This window comes from Colobus angolensis, unplaced genomic scaffold (genome assembly GCF_000951035.1).
Source record: "Colobus angolensis palliatus isolate OR3802 unplaced genomic scaffold, Cang.pa_1.0 Scaffold190, whole genome shotgun sequence".
Taxonomy (NCBI): domain Eukaryota; kingdom Metazoa; phylum Chordata; class Mammalia; order Primates; family Cercopithecidae; genus Colobus; species Colobus angolensis.
The window spans coordinates 7,849,883-7,869,135 of NW_012115044.1; the positions used below are offsets into that span (position 1 = coordinate 7,849,883).

General features: G+C 35.5%; 1 protein-coding gene across 2 annotated transcripts in view; it reads right to left on the bottom strand.

Moving 5' to 3' along the window:
* RABL3 (RAB, member of RAS oncogene family-like 3) overlaps nt 1-19,253 on the bottom strand; it is a 41,167-nt gene that overhangs the window by 5,613 nt on the left and 16,301 nt on the right. The window contains exons 3-6 of one of the 2 annotated variants that reach the window (XM_011940652.1): nt 17,319-17,448; nt 13,510-13,624; nt 5,988-6,138; nt 1,767-1,838 (exon numbers count right to left, since the gene is read on the bottom strand). In XM_011940652.1, coding sequence (XP_011796042.1) covers nt 1,767-1,838; nt 5,988-6,138; nt 13,510-13,624; nt 17,319-17,448 — 468 coding nt within the window. The remainder of the gene's footprint in view (nt 1-1,766; nt 1,839-5,987; nt 6,139-13,509; nt 13,625-17,318; nt 17,449-19,253) is intronic. The other variant, XM_011940653.1, reaches the window with a different exon arrangement.

Genomic DNA, 19,253 nt, shown 5'->3' on the forward strand with positions numbered 1-19,253 from the left:
TTTTGTGTTTTGAGTAGAGATGGGGTTTCACTGTGCTAGCCAGGATGGTCTTGATCTCCTGACCTTGTGATCCACCCGCCTCGGCCTCCCAAAGTGTTGGGATTACTGTCCCTAGAAGGAGAAGAAATCTTTATGCTAAATTCTGGAAGAAATGATGTATAGAAACTGGGTGAAATTTGGTTGTCAGCTCCTTTGATTTCAGGCAACCACCTCAGTCTGGAGGTCTGGCCAACCTCCTAACCCACATACATTTTGTTGTGATTCAGGCAATAAAAAGAGAAGTTACCTTCTTGGTTTTGGTCATAATTCTTTACCCCTGACTTGCAGCATGTACTCCTGATTTTTTAAAAAATAAAGCCTTGCCTGACAACTTGGATTATACCAGTCAATACTTCAGTTTCTCCAGGATGTAATTTAGTATATCTTATTTTTTAATTTTAGAAGTAATAAAAATTTAAATTTAAACAACATACTGTGGGATCTTTCCAGGTCAGGGCAGATCTGTAAGATGTTGCTCATGGGGGACAAAATTTTGTATTGATGCGGCCACAGATCTAAACCAAATGAAAATTCTTACATTTTAAGTCTGAAAGCAATGAGGAGAGAAAATCTGGCTCCTTGCAGTGCTGCACAACATTTTTCATGTCATGGCACACGTAGAAAATGCTAATATTTGCACAGCACACTGGGGAAAATGCAAGAGGCTGCTAATCACCCAACCCCCCACCCTGAGGGCTCTGGCTGCTCTGAGAATTGAGGGAAATCAGTATCTAGGCACATCTGTACCCTATTTGCCACATACCAGTTAAGAAGTTTTGCAGTGAGGCAAAATTTTCCTAGTGGCCTAATATTAATCGAGGAGGGTGCTGGAGCTTATCTAATGCTGACAAAAAGGCCGAATATTAAATCTCAAATTATCTACACCTGGGGCTTATCTAATGCTGAACAAAAGGGCCAAATATTAAATCCCTAAACAGTTAAAAGAAAAAAATGATTGCTAAAGAAGAGCTATGGGGAAGATGATTTTCTTAGATGTCACTTAAAAAGAAATATAACACAGGAGTTAACCTTTTTCAATAATACAGGCAGAAAGATCCTATTTTACCTTACTATGCAATGTCAGCATTGGGCAAACAACTTAAACTTGGTCAATACTATGTGCAATGCAGTTGTATGGCCTTGTGAAGGAAAGACAAACAGTGCTCTAATTTACCAGTATGCTGAGTCATTCTACATTTTCCTTCCAGTTGAAGACAATAAAATGATGTTACCAGAGAGTCAATAATTGGAATGCAAATATTTCTGACAGGGAAACACTAGGAAATCTAGAAGACGACATTACCTTAAAAGGTAACAGTAACATTTATGTGGAGAATATTAACAGCTGGGAGAGCAAAAAGAACTGAGGGCTTTAAGCAGAATCTCCTCAGTTCAGTGCCTTTATGTGGGTGGGAGGGTGAATAAGTGAAAAAGAGAGCTAGAAAATGGGTAAATAGAAATTATTTTAAGGAGAGGAATTAGATATCTTTTTAAAATCCCCATTTAAATCCAGTAGCTTTTACCCTTTACTTAGAGAACACTGGTGATGGAAAAAATATGTCAGCAGGCCTTGGGCAATTATACTAACAGATAAGATCAAAACAAGTATTATTCAGGCTGTGAAATTTTGGACAAAAAAAATAAAGGGTCACAGGATTCTACAAAAAAATTTTAAACTCTCATAATATATAAATTAAGTTTAAAAATAACTTAATTGAAGCCAGTACCTTATCAAAAAACCTACTGAGTTTGACAGCATTGGAAGAACCTGCAGCTAAGTACCGTGGATTTGTGCAGTCCTAGAAGAGAAAACATAAGATCCACAAGTGAACGTTAGGAAACCCAAGCTCTTTGCTATTCATAATTCGTCCTGTTGCACATTTCTATAGGCATAATACTGTTAGGTATAATACTCTCATAAAATATTCAAATAATTTTCAAATTATGGTGCACAAAGCAAGGAGGAAAGTACTAAAGGAAAATACGGTCACTTAATCTTTGTCATTTAAACAATTTTAGAGTATACCAAATCAATGTATTCATCATCAAATAATTCACAGAGGAAGACAAGATTACTAATATTTTACTAATAACAAAACCAAGGTACTAATGGAGTGACCTACCTACATTTACCCTGAAAACCAGAGAGACAGCCATGAAAAACAGTAAGCGTTTCACTTTTGTACTCGTTATTCACCAGTGCTCAACTAATTTAGTACCATGCAGTTCATATGAATTGGAGAAAGCATGAAAATAAGGATTTAGAGGCACAAAGAACAAACAGAACAATTGCCAAGGATTTCTCTTTGGATGCAAGGTACTACATCTTTTGGTAGGCCACAAAGATAGATATATTATTTTTGGTAATAAACATCTACTACTATTGTTTGATAATAAAGATATATTACTACTCTTGGATGGAAGTTTTTTATAGGAAAAAAAAATGGGCCCAGAAGGGACAAAACGATCTGGAACATTAATCATTACAATAACTTTAAAATCTTAAAAGGCCTACTATTCGATGGAATCCCAGTGTAGCTGTTTTGTTTTTTGCTTGTCACCATTGACTTGTCACCTTGTGAGATAGAGTACTTTGATTTTTACCTGAAATGTACCTAAGACCAAACTATAAGGGCTACTATGTAAGCTCCTCTGCAAGCATGAAATTTTATCTTTTAGCTATACACCCTCTGTGCCCCTAGAAATTACTAAAATTACTGTTGTTACATTTATTCTGTTTTTGTAATCTCCAGGCCCACAGGATTCCTTTCTAATGAAGCCTCCTATTTTATTCATATGGAACATTCCAAGGCTCACATTTTAAATTTTGGCCAGGAATTATAATACATTCTCCAAAACTACAAAAAAGAGAGGCTACAATAAAGTTGTCAAAGATCACAGAGTACTAGAAATCAGGGGTCTTCAAAGCCAGCAAGCTCTAAATCAGAATACTCATTCCAACATTTCTACTCTGTGTAACATTGGTTAGGTAACTAAACCTTTAAATTTGGGCTTACTGATTTGTGGAATGGGGATAACAATATTTTATCTCATGGGATTTTTGTGAAAAATTAAATAATCCATACCTGGACACAGTGGGTAGTAAAACATTAGTCCTTCTCTCTTCAATCTAAGAAAATGCTAGCAGAGTGAATTTTCAAGCACAACAAGCACTTACCATAATAAAGATAATTCCACATATGGATTACATAGACTGAAACATCATTGCACAAACTATGGTATTTGAAATAGTGTTTGAACACATTTCTACAGCAATTGGGGCATATAAGAGACAAACCTTAGATCTGTGGTAGAAATGTTTTATAAAATAGATATTGATTAGCTAGTCATCAGAATGTCAAAAGTTTGAGACAATTCTAAATAGAGCTGAAGTACTAAATACAAAAACTAAAGCAAACAAAAACACACCCCCAAAACCTTAATTCTATGGTACCATAATTTCAGGTTCAGCAGCCTAGAGAAACACTATGATTTTTGGGATGAGAAATTTAGAGCTGAAAGAGTCATCTGCCATTTATCATGGCTGAGGGAAAGGTCTGAAAATTAATAGCTCCAAATAGCTTGTCTGAGCTTGAGAAAGGACTATTAACCAGGGAAGATACTTCAATATGATCACTTCAAAGTAAATACATAACAGAGAAAATTTTTTACGAGGTACAGGATTTTAGAAAATAAGTAATTGTTCACCTATTTATAATTTAAACAATTTGCATTTATTCAGGCAGTTATTTATTAACTTTGATTCCACTTTGATGTATACATTTGTTGATTCTTACTTTTCTACAGTTTCAAGTAAATTGATACAGTAACTGATGTTAGCACTAATATTGTTACATTAGTTTTTATTTGAGGCTTTATATTTAATTGCTGAATCTTTTTGATTGCTATTTCTTTTTGAAACTCTCGTATTCAATCTTCCTCCTCATTTTTTCTTCCCTTCATTCTCCGAACCTCTCCTAGTGTTATTTGTGCTGTGTTCTTGAAGCTGTACACTGATAAAGGCCAAAAACATGTTATATTTGAACTCTTTGGGGACTGTGTATGCTGAAGTCTCACTGAGTACCTTTACATCTGACTTACAGTTAAAAGATGGCCTTGGCTTTGTAAGGCAAGTAGGAATAACACACACACACAGACACACAGGCAATTATCACAGAAACCCACAGGCACTAGAAACAGATACATTCTAAAATACATTAAAAGTAAGTGCTGGAACAAATTAAGTGTTTTCAATGGTAAATTTCCCTTTGGAAATAATGTTCAAAGCAATCTCAGCACTTCTTCAACAAGAATATTGTATATTTATATAGCAAGAATCCTTTGGAATATCATGGTTCAGTCCTGACTACCTGGGGTATGCACATCAATATTCCATTGTGGCAGCTGAGAAAAATAAGCGGCTCTCCACTGCAAAGCAGAATGTCAAAAACAATGGAATGGCAGGCAGGAGCTGGGGGTAGAGGTGGGGCTGAACCAAGCAGTGTTCACAAACGTTGATTCACAGAATAAGGGCATCAGAATCACCTGAGTTATTTGTTAAACCTACAGATTCCTGGTCCTCCTGCCAGGCTTTATGAATAAAAAGCCCCAGCTGTGGGGCAGTTATTCAAAATTTTCCATAGGTACTATTGGTAATATAAATATACAATCCAATTTGGGTAACTGTTGGTCTAGATGATTTCTACGAGATTTTTCAGCTGCCAAATTCTCAAGGTGAGTTGAAGGATTAATTAGGTGGAAAAGAGGCTTAACTGTAGAGCACAGGCTCTGAATCTGAATACCCCAATTGACCTGGGTAACCTTCCCTGGTCTTGTTACCTCTCTCCTTCTTGTCTTCATCATTAAGAAGAGGACAGTAATAGTACCTGTCTTATAGAGTTGATTGTGAAGATGATGCATGTGAGATCATATATGTAAATAACTAAAACAGTTTTCAACCCCTAAGTGCTCAATAAATGTTGGTCACTAGTACTATCATACCACCACCACTGCATTTCTGGAATGCCCGTGCACAGTTGCAGAAATCCTATTTGTGAACAACAACATGACCATGACTGAAGTTGCTGGCCAGGATCTTTTTCTGGGATCCTAACAGGCTTACATGACAACCATTTCTTAGCTTTTTTAAGCACTCAGTTCTAATTGAGCTAGTCATCTCACCAAGGGACTCAATCCTCTATACATGCATAAGTGTACATAAATTAGTCCTTATGAAGCACTCCTAGTTTAAAGTTTGTAATTTTTTCATGTATCTGTTAGGTTGCTCTTTAAGGTAAAATGTGTAGTTTAAGAAGCTAAGAGACTTTTTACAAGCAATAATAAAAACTTATAATGCCACTTTAATAAATTTATTTTAATTTTGGTGTGATTTTTAAAAACTTTCTCAAGAAAAAGTCCATGGGCCAGGCGCAGTGGCTCACGCCTGTAATCCCAGCACTTTGGGAGGTCAAGGCGGGCAAATCCCTCGCAGTCAGGAGTTCAAGACTAGCCTGGGAAACATGGCAAAACCCCATCACTATTAAAAATATTTTAAAAATTAGCTGGACATGGTGGTATATGCCTGTAATCCCAGCTACTTGGGTGGCCTAGGCATGATAATTGCTTGAACTCAGGAGGTAGAGTTCACGCCACTGCACTCCAGTCTCGGCGACAGAGCGAGACTGTCTCAAAAAAAGAAGCCCATGATTTAAATTATTCATAGAATAAAGTTGGAATATTTCAACAGATCAACATAAAAGGCTGAAGTGACTGTGCACATCTCTCAGTCTAGATATGTTGATTTCAATCTTGACTACATTTTGGACTAGAATCCAAAAAGCCTGATTTCAAGTATAAAGTTTCTTTCACTAGAATATATAATTTGAACATGTCTTTAGTTTTGTCTTTACATGATAATAATACAAGCATGCATTAGTGAAAATACACACCAAATTAATTTCTTCTGGATTGAAATCCTCAGCCAGGAAAGCAGTCCTAGTTAAAACTTCATGGCGCTTTGTTTCATGAATCTGGTCCAGTTTAGTCCCTATTACCAACAGTGGTATTTGGTTATCAGCAAACTGTTCTCGATCATAATCCCTGTGATAAATAATAATGAAGAGGTGAATAGAATTTACCTTTCTGATGTAGATGTGTAATATTTAAATGCAACTAACTTAAACTATTTTACTGAAAATTAACTGATTTTTGCTGCCTTCACCTATAAATCCACTTTCCTTCCAATTTCTTCCATCTACTTGCTCTTTTATCAATCCATCCTCATCATCTATCAAATTCCAGCTACTCATCTAACTTCTCAAAATTTGGTCCCATGTTTTTATTGAATGTTGAATAATACTGAATAATTGAACAACTAAGTGTCCATCAAGTATATTATAGTCAGTGGACTTGACTTCCAATGTAGCTCTGTCTTCTAAGGCTAACATAACAACTCAGGAATGTTTCAGAGTAGAAGCAGAGAGTGGATTTAAGTCTGTGTAGCGAAAACCCAAAAGCCTAGCATGATGTGCTAGAAGACAAAATGGCAAGCTTCTTGGGTACATTTTGGGGTATGCATTAACTCTGTATCTACAATACACATTTCTGTCTGAATAGTAAAGAAATAAGAAGAATAAGAAAATAGAAATAAGGAAGCTGAAACCTAGAATAAATCAAATATAGGTGATACTATAGCCTGGGAAAGGTGGGTTAAACACATGGAAATGGAAGGAAACAGCTGAAATGCAAAATGAATAGTAAGAGGAAAGAACTTAGTACCAAGTAGTTGTTTCCTGAAATGAAAGCCATGGGAGATAGAGGACAGGCACAAATAAGAATCACTTAGGGTTAGTGGCCTTGGATCACTGGCTATTACAATCCTTATTTTTTTAAAAAATTATTTATCCAAAGAACAGAGTGGTGATGTAAATTAAACTTCTCATTACTGAAAAGAACACAGAGGCCATTGCTGTTGAATTAATTTAAATTCTACTCACATATCAGAAATAAAGCAGATTTGGATTTCTGACACGTCATAAGCTCAATTTACAACAGTCAGCAAAATCCGGTTGTGCACAATTTCTGATAGTAAATCAATATTGCATAATCCAATCACTACAACCCAGTTGAGCAAAGCTTTTTTTCTTCCTTTAACATTACTTTTCTTTCTCATAGAGAAATTCTAAATTGGGGTAGGGGGCAAAGTTACTAAATATTTATGCCCTTCACAATCACCTTACAGAGCCTCAACAAACTGTTCAGCCTCAGAACACAACTGTTTTAAATATATAACCTCCCATCTCACAAAAATATTACCATTCTATTTATTGCATCAAAGTCAATAATAGCATGATCAAGACCTTTGATTATTCATACCAACAGCAACCCTAATTAAAGAGACATGGTTCAAAGCTGCAATTCGCTTTCTTAGGGAATAAAGTTTTGAGAGTGTCTTTTGTTTAGGACTGTTTCCTTCTGTCTCACATACAAATTTTTGCATATCTTCTATCAAATATCATCTCTGATGTACATACATCTCTCACATAGTCTTGCACAATTCCTTGCACACTGACACATATAAAGCATACATATATAGTTTGCTCTCTTATTTCTCTTTTTAGGTTTCCTTTTATCTTTTTCATAAAATCTTGCAGTATCCAATTTAAAATTTAATCTTGAAATCTTTTCTGGTAAACTTCTGAAGAACTTTTTTTTTTTTTTTTTTTTTAAGACGGAGTCTCGCTCTGTTGCCCGGGCTGGAGTGCAGTGGCCGGATCTCAGCTCACTGCAAGCTCCGCCTCCCGGGTTCACGCCATTCTCCTGCCTCAGCCTCCCGAGTAGCTGGGACTACAGGCGCCCGCCATCTCGCCCGGCTAGTTTTTCATCGTGTTAGCCAGGATGGTCTACGATCTCCTGACCTCGTGATCCGCCCGTCTCGGCCTCCCAAAGTGCTGGGATTACAGGCTTGAGCCACCGCGCCCGGCCATCTTCTGAAGAACTTTATCATGGATGGATAAGGCTGATAACTCCTTAACATCACAGAGAGACAGACAGCCAGGTATCATATTATATGCGTAATACTGAGTGGAAAAATAAAGACAAAAAACTTGCATCTTTCAGATCACTATATTTAATTATCACTTTAGAGAAGATTTAGAATTCAGAGAAACAAGTTTAAAAGACAATATAGGGAGACAATCAGCAAATCCAGAATACAGGAAACTGTACAAGACAAACAGCCATCTTCTACAAATAAACTGCTAGGAGGTTGGAAAAAAACAACTAAGAAGGGAGAACCTAAGATTTGACTCTTAAGAAACCAAATACAATCAGAGGACCTTATTTAGATACTGTTTCAAAAAAATCAACTATAACATTTATGAGACAATTGGGGAAATTAAAATAATATTTGGTTATTAAAGAATTATTATTAAAGTTTTGGCTGTGATAATTATATGGTGTCATGTTAAAAAAAAAGCCCTTATGTTTTCAAGTATATATGGATGAAATGATATGATGTTTTAACATTTGGTTCAAAATAATCCAGTTGAGAGTGGGAGAAGATAGAAAGTAGGTAGAGATATGGATGAAACAAGACTGGCTATATGTTGATAATTATTGAAACTAGGCAACACGTATATGGGAGTTCATTTTCCATTCTTTGTATTTACATATGTTTAAAATTTTCTATAATAAAAAATTAAAATTTATTGTGGTAAAAATCACATAATATAACATTTACCTAAATTGTTTAAATATGGCTAAAAACTCAATCTGATATAAAAGATATATATGCTAAGCAGTGTTGCTCCTACCACTGCACCCATCCACCCATTTCCCCTGGCCCCCTATAGGTTACCATTTTTGTTAGTTTCTTATTTATCTTTTCACTGATTCTTTATCCAAATATAAATACATATCCTTATTTCTTTCCTTTCTTACACAATAGAAGGTATATGATATATATTTTCTGCATTTTGATTTGTTAAACCTAATAATGTACCCTTTTATAGATCTTTCTAATTTAGTTCATAGAGATCTTTCTGATTCTTTTCCAAATGTTGAATACCACTCCAGTATGTGGATATGTCATTATTTAGTCTATGAATCTTTTGTTGCTCGGATACTAGGGTTGTTTCCAAATCTTTTGATACTATAAAATAATGCACCAACAAAGCACACCAACATATTAAGGTTGTTTTATACATTTGCAGGTTTATCTATAGGATCAAAATGAAGCTGTACTGTCAAAATGCAAATGAATACAGAATTTTTACTGAATTCCCTGACACAAATGCAGATTTCTTTCTGATATGAATATGCTGTCTCCTAATCCTAAATTTAAAGATAAGTTTCTTAAGTAGAAATTTTAGTAGAAAATAGAGAACAAGCTAGGTTAATGAAGACATCAGTGATGAAAGGAATTGAGATAGGAAACAAGAAATATCAACTAGGCTTTGAAATATAGGTTTTAAATTAGTTGTGCTTATTCTTTATTAGGTATTGCAGGAATCTACATATATATACTCAAACTTATACTACATTTAGGTTTCACATAACAATTAGACTTCCACACAGAAAACAAAGTCTTTGAAAGACTTGCTTCAATCAAAAAATAGAAAATGGGGTTCTGTTCTAGGTAAGACAGAATAAGCAAACTCTATTTTGTCCTTCCCAGTGAATGCAGCTATAAAACCTGGAGAGGATGCACGAAGTGGCTATTTGAAGACTCTGAAAAATTCATAGTAAGCATCTTGAGGAAGACCGCAATGTGAAGAACCATTGAATTAGCAGTTCCCTTCCATATCCCCTTGTCTGAATGCAACTCAGCTTAAAACTCAGAAGTGCGAACAGAAAACTCCAGAAGAAGGCCTGCAGTTCTGACTCATGAAACAAGAAAGGGGGCTCCTGAATACTTGGAGACAGCGTAGAAATACAGTACTTTTCCTTCTGTTGTAAGCCAGCCTCTAAGCAATTTCATGATAGTTGTGGCAAAGGCGGTAACACAAGCAGAATGCTCAAAAGCAACAGTCCCCAACCTTGTTGGTACCAGAGACTGGTTTCATGGAAGACAATTTTTCCACGGACAGGTGTTTCAGGATGAAGCTGTTCCACCTCAGATCACCAGGCATTAGATTCTCATAAGCAGCCTGCAACCTAGATCCCTCACACGCACAGTTCACAATAGGATTCATGCTCCTATGAGAATCTAATGCCTTTGCTGATCTGACAGGAGGTGGTAATGCTCACACCTGCCACTCACCTCCCACTGTGTGGCCTGGTTCCTAACAGGCCATGGACCAGGGGTTGGGAACCCCTGCTTATGAGTACAGAGGAAGGGAAATTTTTCTGATTGATAGAACTGTATCTCAAGATGGTGGGGCAAACTCCCATTGCTTTTATTCTTTGTCCTTCTACCATTTGGCCCTGGACATAGGTGCAGTTGTGCAAGTGCATGAGAAAATTTGGCTTGGGGACCAAAAAAGGGAGCCCTAGCAAATCACAAAGTATGGCAGAGACTGTAGAGAGGGTGAAGTGTGAGAAAGCAACCCCATGAAGTAGTTCATGAATGCCTGAGCTCATTGTCAAAGCTGTGCATGCATGGATTTGATCCTCCTTAGCATACCAAAGACACTGAAAACTGAAACAACAGAGATAACACCCAAGTCACATACTGGGTGTTGCACAAATATAAAATAAGTGAAACTATGTAAAGTATGCTCTTAGATCATAATAAAATTAAGCTAGAAGTCAATAGTAAAGAATAACTTGAAAGCCTCTAAATACATGGAAACTAAATAACACATTTCTAAACAGCCCATGGGAAAATCTCAAGGAGTATTAGAAAATATTGTGAGCTAAATGAAAATAAAAGTAAAACATTCAAACATTTGAAGGATGCAGCTAAAGCAGTGTTTAGAGGGAAATTTATAGCATTGAAATGCTTATATTAGCAAAAATGCAAGGTATCCAATCAGTAATCTAAGAAGCTATAAAGAGAGAACAAAATAAAGCAAAAGCAAGCAGTGGGAAAGAAATAAGGGCAGAAATCGATTAAACTCTATACGGAAAAACAATAGAGAAAAATCAGTGAAACCAAAAGTTGCTTCTTTGGAAAAAAAAAACCAATACATTGATAAACCTCTACAAGTCTGACAAGAAAAAGAGAAACATAAAATACCAAAATCAGAATGAAAAAGGTCATATCACTACAAACTGTGCAACTATCAAAAGGCCAATAAACAAATACTATAAACAACTCTATTGATATAAATTCAAAAATTTAATGAAATAGATGAATTCCTTGAAAATCACAAACTACCAAAACTCATCCAAGATGAAATAGATAACTTGAACAATCCTAATTACTAAAGAAGTTGATTTTGTGGTTAAAAACCTTTCAAATAAGAAACCTCCAGGCCCAGATGGTCTCTTAGTAAATTCTACCAAACCTTAAAAGAAGATAAAACACCAAATATACACACTTTCTCCTAAAAAATAGAAGAGGAAGGAATACTTTCAATTCATTCTATGGGGCCAACATTATCCTCACACTAAAACCAGTCAAAGACATTATGAGAATAGAAAACTGCACACTAATGCTTGTTATGGATAAAAATCCTGAAGAAAATATTAGCAAATCAAATCCAGCAACATATAAAATGAGTAGTATACCATGACCAAGGAACGGAAGGCTAGTTCAATATTTGAAAATCAGTGAATGTAATCCACCAATATTGAAAATCAGTGAATGTAATCCACCATACTAACAGCCAAAAGAAGCAGCCACATGTCCACATCAATTGATGCAGAAAAGGCTTTTGACAGAATTCAGTATCTGTTCACGATATTAATAAAACTATCAGCAAATTAGGGATAGAAGGAAATTTTCTCAACCTGATAAATGGTGTCAACAAAAAAACCTAAAGCTTACATCATACTTAATAGTGAAATGACTGCTTTCCCCCTAAGATTGGGAGTAAGACATAGATATTCACTCTTATCACTCCTAGTTAGTACCCTTTTGGAAGTTGCTGCCAGTGTGATAAGGCAAGAAATAAGACAACAAGCACACAGATTGAAAAGGAAAAAATAAACCTGTCTATGTAGAGCATCCTAAGGATTTTACTAAAAACTCCGGTCACAGGATACAGGTCAGCACTTAAAATCAATTCTGCTTTTTTATACTAGCAATGAACAATTTGAAACTGAAGTTTAAAATTTATGGCCAGGTACGGTGGCTCATGCCTGTAACCCAGTACTTTCGGGTGTATCACCTGAGGTCAGGAGTTTGAGATCAGCCTGGCCAAGATGGTGAAACCCTGTCTCTGCCAAAAGTACAAAAATCAGCCAGGTGTAGTGGCACATGCCTGTAATCCCAGCTACTTGGGAGGCTGAGGCACAACTGCTTGAACCTGGGAGACAAAGGTTGCAGTGAACTGAGATCGTGCTACTGCACTCCAGCCTGGGCAACAGAGCAAGGCTCAGTCTCAAAACAAAACAAAACAAAACAAAAAACAATTTATAATAGCTTCAAAAATATTAAATAATTTGGTATAAATCTAATAAAACATGCACAGGATTTGTATGATGAAAGCTACAAAATGCTGATAAGAGAAATAAAAGAAGATCTAAATAAATTTAGAGATACATTGTGTTCATGAACTGGAAGATGCAACAGAATAAAGATATTAATTCTCTCCAATGTGATCAATAGGTTTAATGCACTTCTAATAAAAATCTAACCAAAATTTTTGTCAATATAGACAAGCTGATTCCCAAAATTTATGTGGAAAACCAAACTATAATAGTTAAACAATTATGAAAAAGAATAAAGTAGAAGGAATCATACTGCTCAATTTTAAGACTATAATCGAGACAGTGTAGTACTGGTGAAGGGACAGACACATAGATCAATGGAACAGAACTAGAGTACAGAAATAGACTCATACTAATATGGTCAACTGATTTTTGGCAAAGGAGCAATAGCAATTCAATGGAGAAAGGATATCTTTTCAATAAATGGTGCTGGAATAATTAGACATTCATATGCAAATATTAATCTCAACCAAAACCTCACATCTTGTACAAAACTAACTTAAAACAGATCATGAATCTAAATGTAAACCTACAAAACTTAAAATGTTTTATATAAATGGTTTACTATAAAAATGTAAAACCATACAATCTGTAGAGGAAAACATAAGAGAAAACCTGCATCATCTAGGATTAGGCAAAGAGTTCTCAGACATGATATCAAAAGCACAATCCACAGAAGAAAAAAGAGTAATCAGACTTCATCAAAATTGAAACTACTGCTTTGTGAAAGATACTGTTAAAAGGAAAAGATAATCTATACACTGAAAGAAAAATCTTTGCAAATCAAACATCTTACAAAGTGTTACACAGGGGAGTACATTCCTGTGATTGCTGCAACCTTTCAAACCAATTGTGAAATAATTCTGGGCTTACCCATTTGTTACCAAGACGCCAGTGGGCACCAAATCCCTGTTGAGAGCTTCCAATGACCAACGACGCAAGTTTTGGGAGGACTTCTTATTTGTTAAGTCGTGTACGAAAATAATACCTAAAATAATCAGAGAAAAAAATGTTAGTCCCTTAACAATTCCTCTTCATTTCACAATTGGCCAAATGAAGCTTAGTAAACAGATTAGTAAACAGAAACATTAGGTTGCTTAATGAATCTAGCATTCTAGTATGACTAATAACTCAGACACAACTATTTAAAAATTTCCTCTACAAATATTTATAAATAATTAGCCATAAACTTTTCTCTGTCAGTTTTATAACTCTTTATTTTACAAGGGCTGACGAAATGCCATTAAACTTTTAGCAGATCTTTACTTCATTCAACACTTCTTGAGTGCCTACTCCATGCCTGTGCCTACTTGTAGAACCACTTCATTAATCAAGAGAATCAAAACTACTTCAAGTACATACGAAATTATTCATCCAAAAAGCTATGTTGTTTCTTCACTGTACATAGTACTGCCATAGATACCAGTACATACATATATTACTTATACTCACTAAAAATAATACTAAGTAATGAAAATCTACTAAAATAGTACTGATTTGATACAACTGCTATTCTTTAGCTGACAAAATAGTGTCCTGTAGATCACCTGAGGCTAATCTACTCAAATGTCTAATTTTCTAGTTCTTTGAATAATGTTTAGTCATGTAAGCTTCCTACCTGTAAGAGATTTAGTTATGAGAGCAAAAGAAATATGCCACTATAAGAGAGTGGGTGGAGACATTAAATAGTAAAGAAGTATGAATAGTAGAAAGCACATGCACGGATTTCGATAGACTGAGAAAAATAACAAAATGTAATGAGGCCCAGAAACATAATAAAATACAACTGAAGAGAATCAATCAATATCCTAGATAGAAAGGTAAATCGGGGAATTAATTATTACAGCAAGATATAGACAAAAGAGGAAAATCTTTGATGCCCACCAGAATTTAGGATATCATCTTATGGTCAAAACACTATAGGTTTCAAACTCCCAACCCTTTTCTATATTACCCAGATTGTGAATAGGACATGAAACCGATGATTCCTCCATCTTCAAGAGGTGGTATGTGTCAATTTGAAAAAGAAAAGCAGAAGAGGTAGAATTAGCTGGCTTCTACAGTTTTTATAGCCATCTGTGTAACTAAAGGGCTTGTACAAGCTATAGTTGACTTGTTCCAGGCAGCTTAGATAAACCTGCATCTCTTCTGATGTCTGAAACTAATAGAGATCCAACACTTGCCCTAATATCCAATTGTACCCACTCTTCCTTCCTCAATGAGGGGTTTTAATCAGCATCAATGGCATAGATTTAAAAAAAGGAATAAAGAACTACCATTAAAGACCACAGCTAATATTTATTCAGTACTTATGTGCCAAATATTGTGCTTTACATGTGTTACCTAATTTAATTTTCAGAACAGTCCTATGAAGCAAGAATTATTATTATCTTTATACACAAGAGAAAACTGAAGTTCAGAGAAGTCGAGTAACTTGCCCTTGGGCACATGGTAAGTCAGAATTTGCACACAGGTAATCTGACAGTAAACACATAAAGACTAGTGGTAAGCAGAATAAAATCTCATTTTAGGGCAAAAAACTGGCATATATTTTCTGCCTTTCCTTTCCCCAGGTTATAAATATGGCAAAACTACAGGTGAGAATTTTGGACAGGGGAGTGAAAGGATTACAAAGGCCTAAGTTGGCTATTAGATGGACAGGGAAAAGTTTATTGAGGATCTTTAGGTAAGACTTTTGAGCTTTTAAGGGCATTTGAGTACCCTTTTCCCCTATTCTTTCTCTTTCATTTGGGCTAAGAGTTCTTGCTTTGCAGAACATGTGCTAGAAGAATCAAGGCGGGGCTGAGATGAAAGGAGCAAGGGTGATGGCAAATGATAATATATCTTAATCTTAAGGGAGAGAAGTAAAGACACTTCATTATTTCCTTCTGAGATTACTAGCCTAGGTTATCAGAGAGGGAAGAATGTAGGGTATTAAGGGATGAAAGTTATTGCTAAGAATATGAACTGTGTATTTGGATAGAGTGATCCTTACGTTCAGTTTCTTAGGAAACTAAGGATGGTACATGGAATAAAGAACTTTTGAGCGCTTCTACCCGGAGGAATGTTCCAGAGCTAAGGTGAAAGAACACAGAAATAGGTTTTTCAATAAATGTGATTTTTTTTTTTTTTTTACTTTTAAGAAATGGAAATATATCTCAGTCTTATCTGCAAAATCAACATAGGATATATGCAATTCTTTCCATAATATTGAAGGAGACAAATCACTAATGAATAGTAGGTATAGAAGAGATAAACAAATATGTATTAGATGGATTTCTTCTTCAGCACTTACAAGTTTACAACTCAGAATTCCATAGCTTCCAGGATTTGAGTGGTATTTATCTCTATTATTTATTTATAATTTTTATTGTACCTCTGTCTCAAAAATACCTAAACATTGAAGGTGTTATATATTCAGACTTCTCTGTGCCAAATCAGATAGATATCTTACTTTGACAAGTAATTTTACTGATACAAGTATAAGTCTAAAATAGGTTTCACTTCCCTCTCTTTCTCTAAGAGGTCACCTCACACTATACTAGTCTTATTATTGTTTTTCTTATTTATATGCATTCTATTAATATATACCATCATATATACTTTTCTGCATGACGATGGCATATATTAAGGTCATCTTATAACTGTATTTTGTCTCATTTATGAATGCTTTGTTTCTTTATTAAGACTGTGACATTTTCAGATAGAATTCTGAGCTAAATAGGATATGGGTCTGAACTGACACATCTCATTCTATATTCTATAATATGTATCCAGTGAAAAGAACCTTCTCTACATCTTTTTGTAGAATCTACAACACCTCATGATATGGGAAGACATCAAAAGAGGAATATAAGGAATGAATATACTGAATAAATGTAATGCTTACCTAATATTGAGTGAGATCTAAGCACAGCATAAATGAGGTCTATTAATGGCTACGCATTTACCAGGAGGGAAATGCCAACTCCTTTGGTATATTAATCAAACAGAAGTTGGAATTATGTTTCACAGTAAAAACAGGTTTTAAAAATGAACTTTTAAGAAGACTAAGAAAGAAACTCTATTGGCAAATCATAGGTATAAGCAGTTTAGTCTCTTGATATAGAGTAGGTACTCTATGAAAGGAAATTGTGTCCTATATTACACACTTCCATCTGAAAGTCTGCTCCAGGTATTTGAATATCTATAACTGGATAAAATTTCTGCACCCATAAAGACTCCCTTAAGCAGCTCTTCATAAGTAGTTGCCTTAGGGCTCTAAGGGGCAGATGAACGAAATCCCTCTGTCTCTGTGATATCTGGCTTAAGACTATGAGACTCCTATGGTCCTACTGTACTTAGTCAACTCACTGGAGAGATAGCACCCCCAGAGGACATTTTAAGTTCCATGTTTTATGCCAAGTATCAAAAATATGATTTTATTTCTCAATATTTAGTTTATTACAATAACATAAATAGAAACACTTAAGACAAAGCACAGGTTCAATGTTCTGAATTAGATGGCTACAATGTAGAAACACAAACTGGAATGTACTATGCAGATTTAAATCAAGGGTTGTGAGTACATTACATCTTTCTCAAATTAAGATGAGTCTGGCATGCTACATGTGGCATCTCCACATCAGATGATCTATACTCTTAGACCATTAATATAAGATAGAAATTAAAAAATACTTTACCATTCACAGAGTTGTAGAACACTGCTCTTGTGCTTTTCACACTGCTGGCACTGCCCACAGAGCCTCCAACATCCCATAATTCTATGTAGTAGGTCTTCTCTTCTGGGGTTCCTTCTTTGTAATCATGAACCTAACAAATCAATTAAAATAATATAGCCACTAAACAAACTAGTAAGTACCCTTATTCCAGTTTAAAGCATTTCAGCATCTTACTCTGACTTTCTGATCGCCACTTCTTATCTTTTAAGCTTACTCTCTTTAATACTTTAATAATTTTTACTCCAGAGGACCTTTTGGTTAATTGATCTTAACATCTTTCACAGCTCTCTGTTCCACTTCCGAAGCCTCACCACCCTCTTAACTAAGCATAAATTCCATGATCCATCATTACAGTCACTCCTTTGCCCCTCTCTCATATTGCATTCATCTGACAAAATTCCACTCTGGGTTATATCCACCTTTTGCCCTCTTCCATGTCTACAACCCAGCAACTGAATGTGGAGCTCAGAAAAACACGCATTCAAGATGAATGGATTCTTTCTAAATTTAAGTGTACCTCTGGAGCTGTCTTTTAATCAATTCTACAGTTAATTTACCATTTTTCTCTTCCAGATAAATACTTATTATTCTTTTTAAACTTCCAGTATGTCTTCCCCATCCTCAATCACAACTAACTTTGCTTCCTACTGCAGAAGTAATTAGAAAAGAACTTCTACAACCTGTTCTTCCTGCATTTATCCACGTTCCTCCATCTGTGCCCACATAATCTGCTTTCCTTCTTGCTGTTTTCTTAGGCTGCCTGTGTCCCTAAGGCTAAATCCTCTCTCTATGCATGAGATCCCATCCCCAGTTTCTTGCTCAAAGATGTATTTCTACCAGTTCTCCCCTCTCTCCCTTATATCATTAAATTTTCCTTCTCAGCTGGATAACCCTCACCACACAATTCAATTCTCAGCATACAAACATGGCATAATTTTCCTCATCTAAAAAAAATCCTTCTCTTGACCTCAAGTCCTCTTCCAGCTACCATGACACTTTCCTTTTCCTTTTCACAGCAAAAGTCCTCCAAACAGTTGTCTAGTCTTAGTGGTAATTATTTTCTTCACATTCTCTTTTGAACTCATTCAAACTTATGCCCTAATGACCCCAATGAATTACTCCTTGTCAAGGTCACCAATGACCTCCACATTGCTAACTCCAATGGTCAATTAACAGTTTTCATTTTACTCCACCATTTGATCCACCTAGTCACTTCTTGTGTCTTGCAATATTTTTTCACCTGGCTTCTGGGATATCACACTCTTCTAGTTTTCTTCCTATCTCATTGGCTAGTGCTTTTCAGCTTCCATTTGGGTTCTTCTTATCTCTCTGATTTCTAATTGCTAATGTGTCTCAAGGTTTAGTTCTTCAGTCTCTTTTCTATCAATACTTGTTCTTGTGGCAATTTCATCTAAAAGGCAGTTTTATTCTTCCAGTTACTTGGGCCAAAAACTTAAGACTAATCCTTGACTCCTTTCATATTGCATTATTGCATTTATCAACAAGTTCTGCTGCTTTGACTTTAAAAAAATACAGCAAAAATCTGTTCATTTCTCCCTATCTCCACTATTACCACCCAGGTCAAAGTCTGTATCTCCTTGCCTGAATTGATGTAATGGTCTCTAACTGATCTCCCTACTAGAGGCATCCCCCAACCTCCCTGTTTGTTTTCCATACAGTAGCTAGAGTGATCCTTTTAAAATGCAAGTTATATCATATGCCCTTTTGCTCAAAATCCTCCAATGACTTTCTCACTCACAGTTATCTCCAAAGACTCTCTTTTCCTTATGTCTAGGCTCTACAGGCATTTATTGCCTGTACTGTATAACTATTCAGAAACAAACTATGATATGCGGCAAGCAGATTAAAGTATGCTGGTTCCTGAGTACACATCGG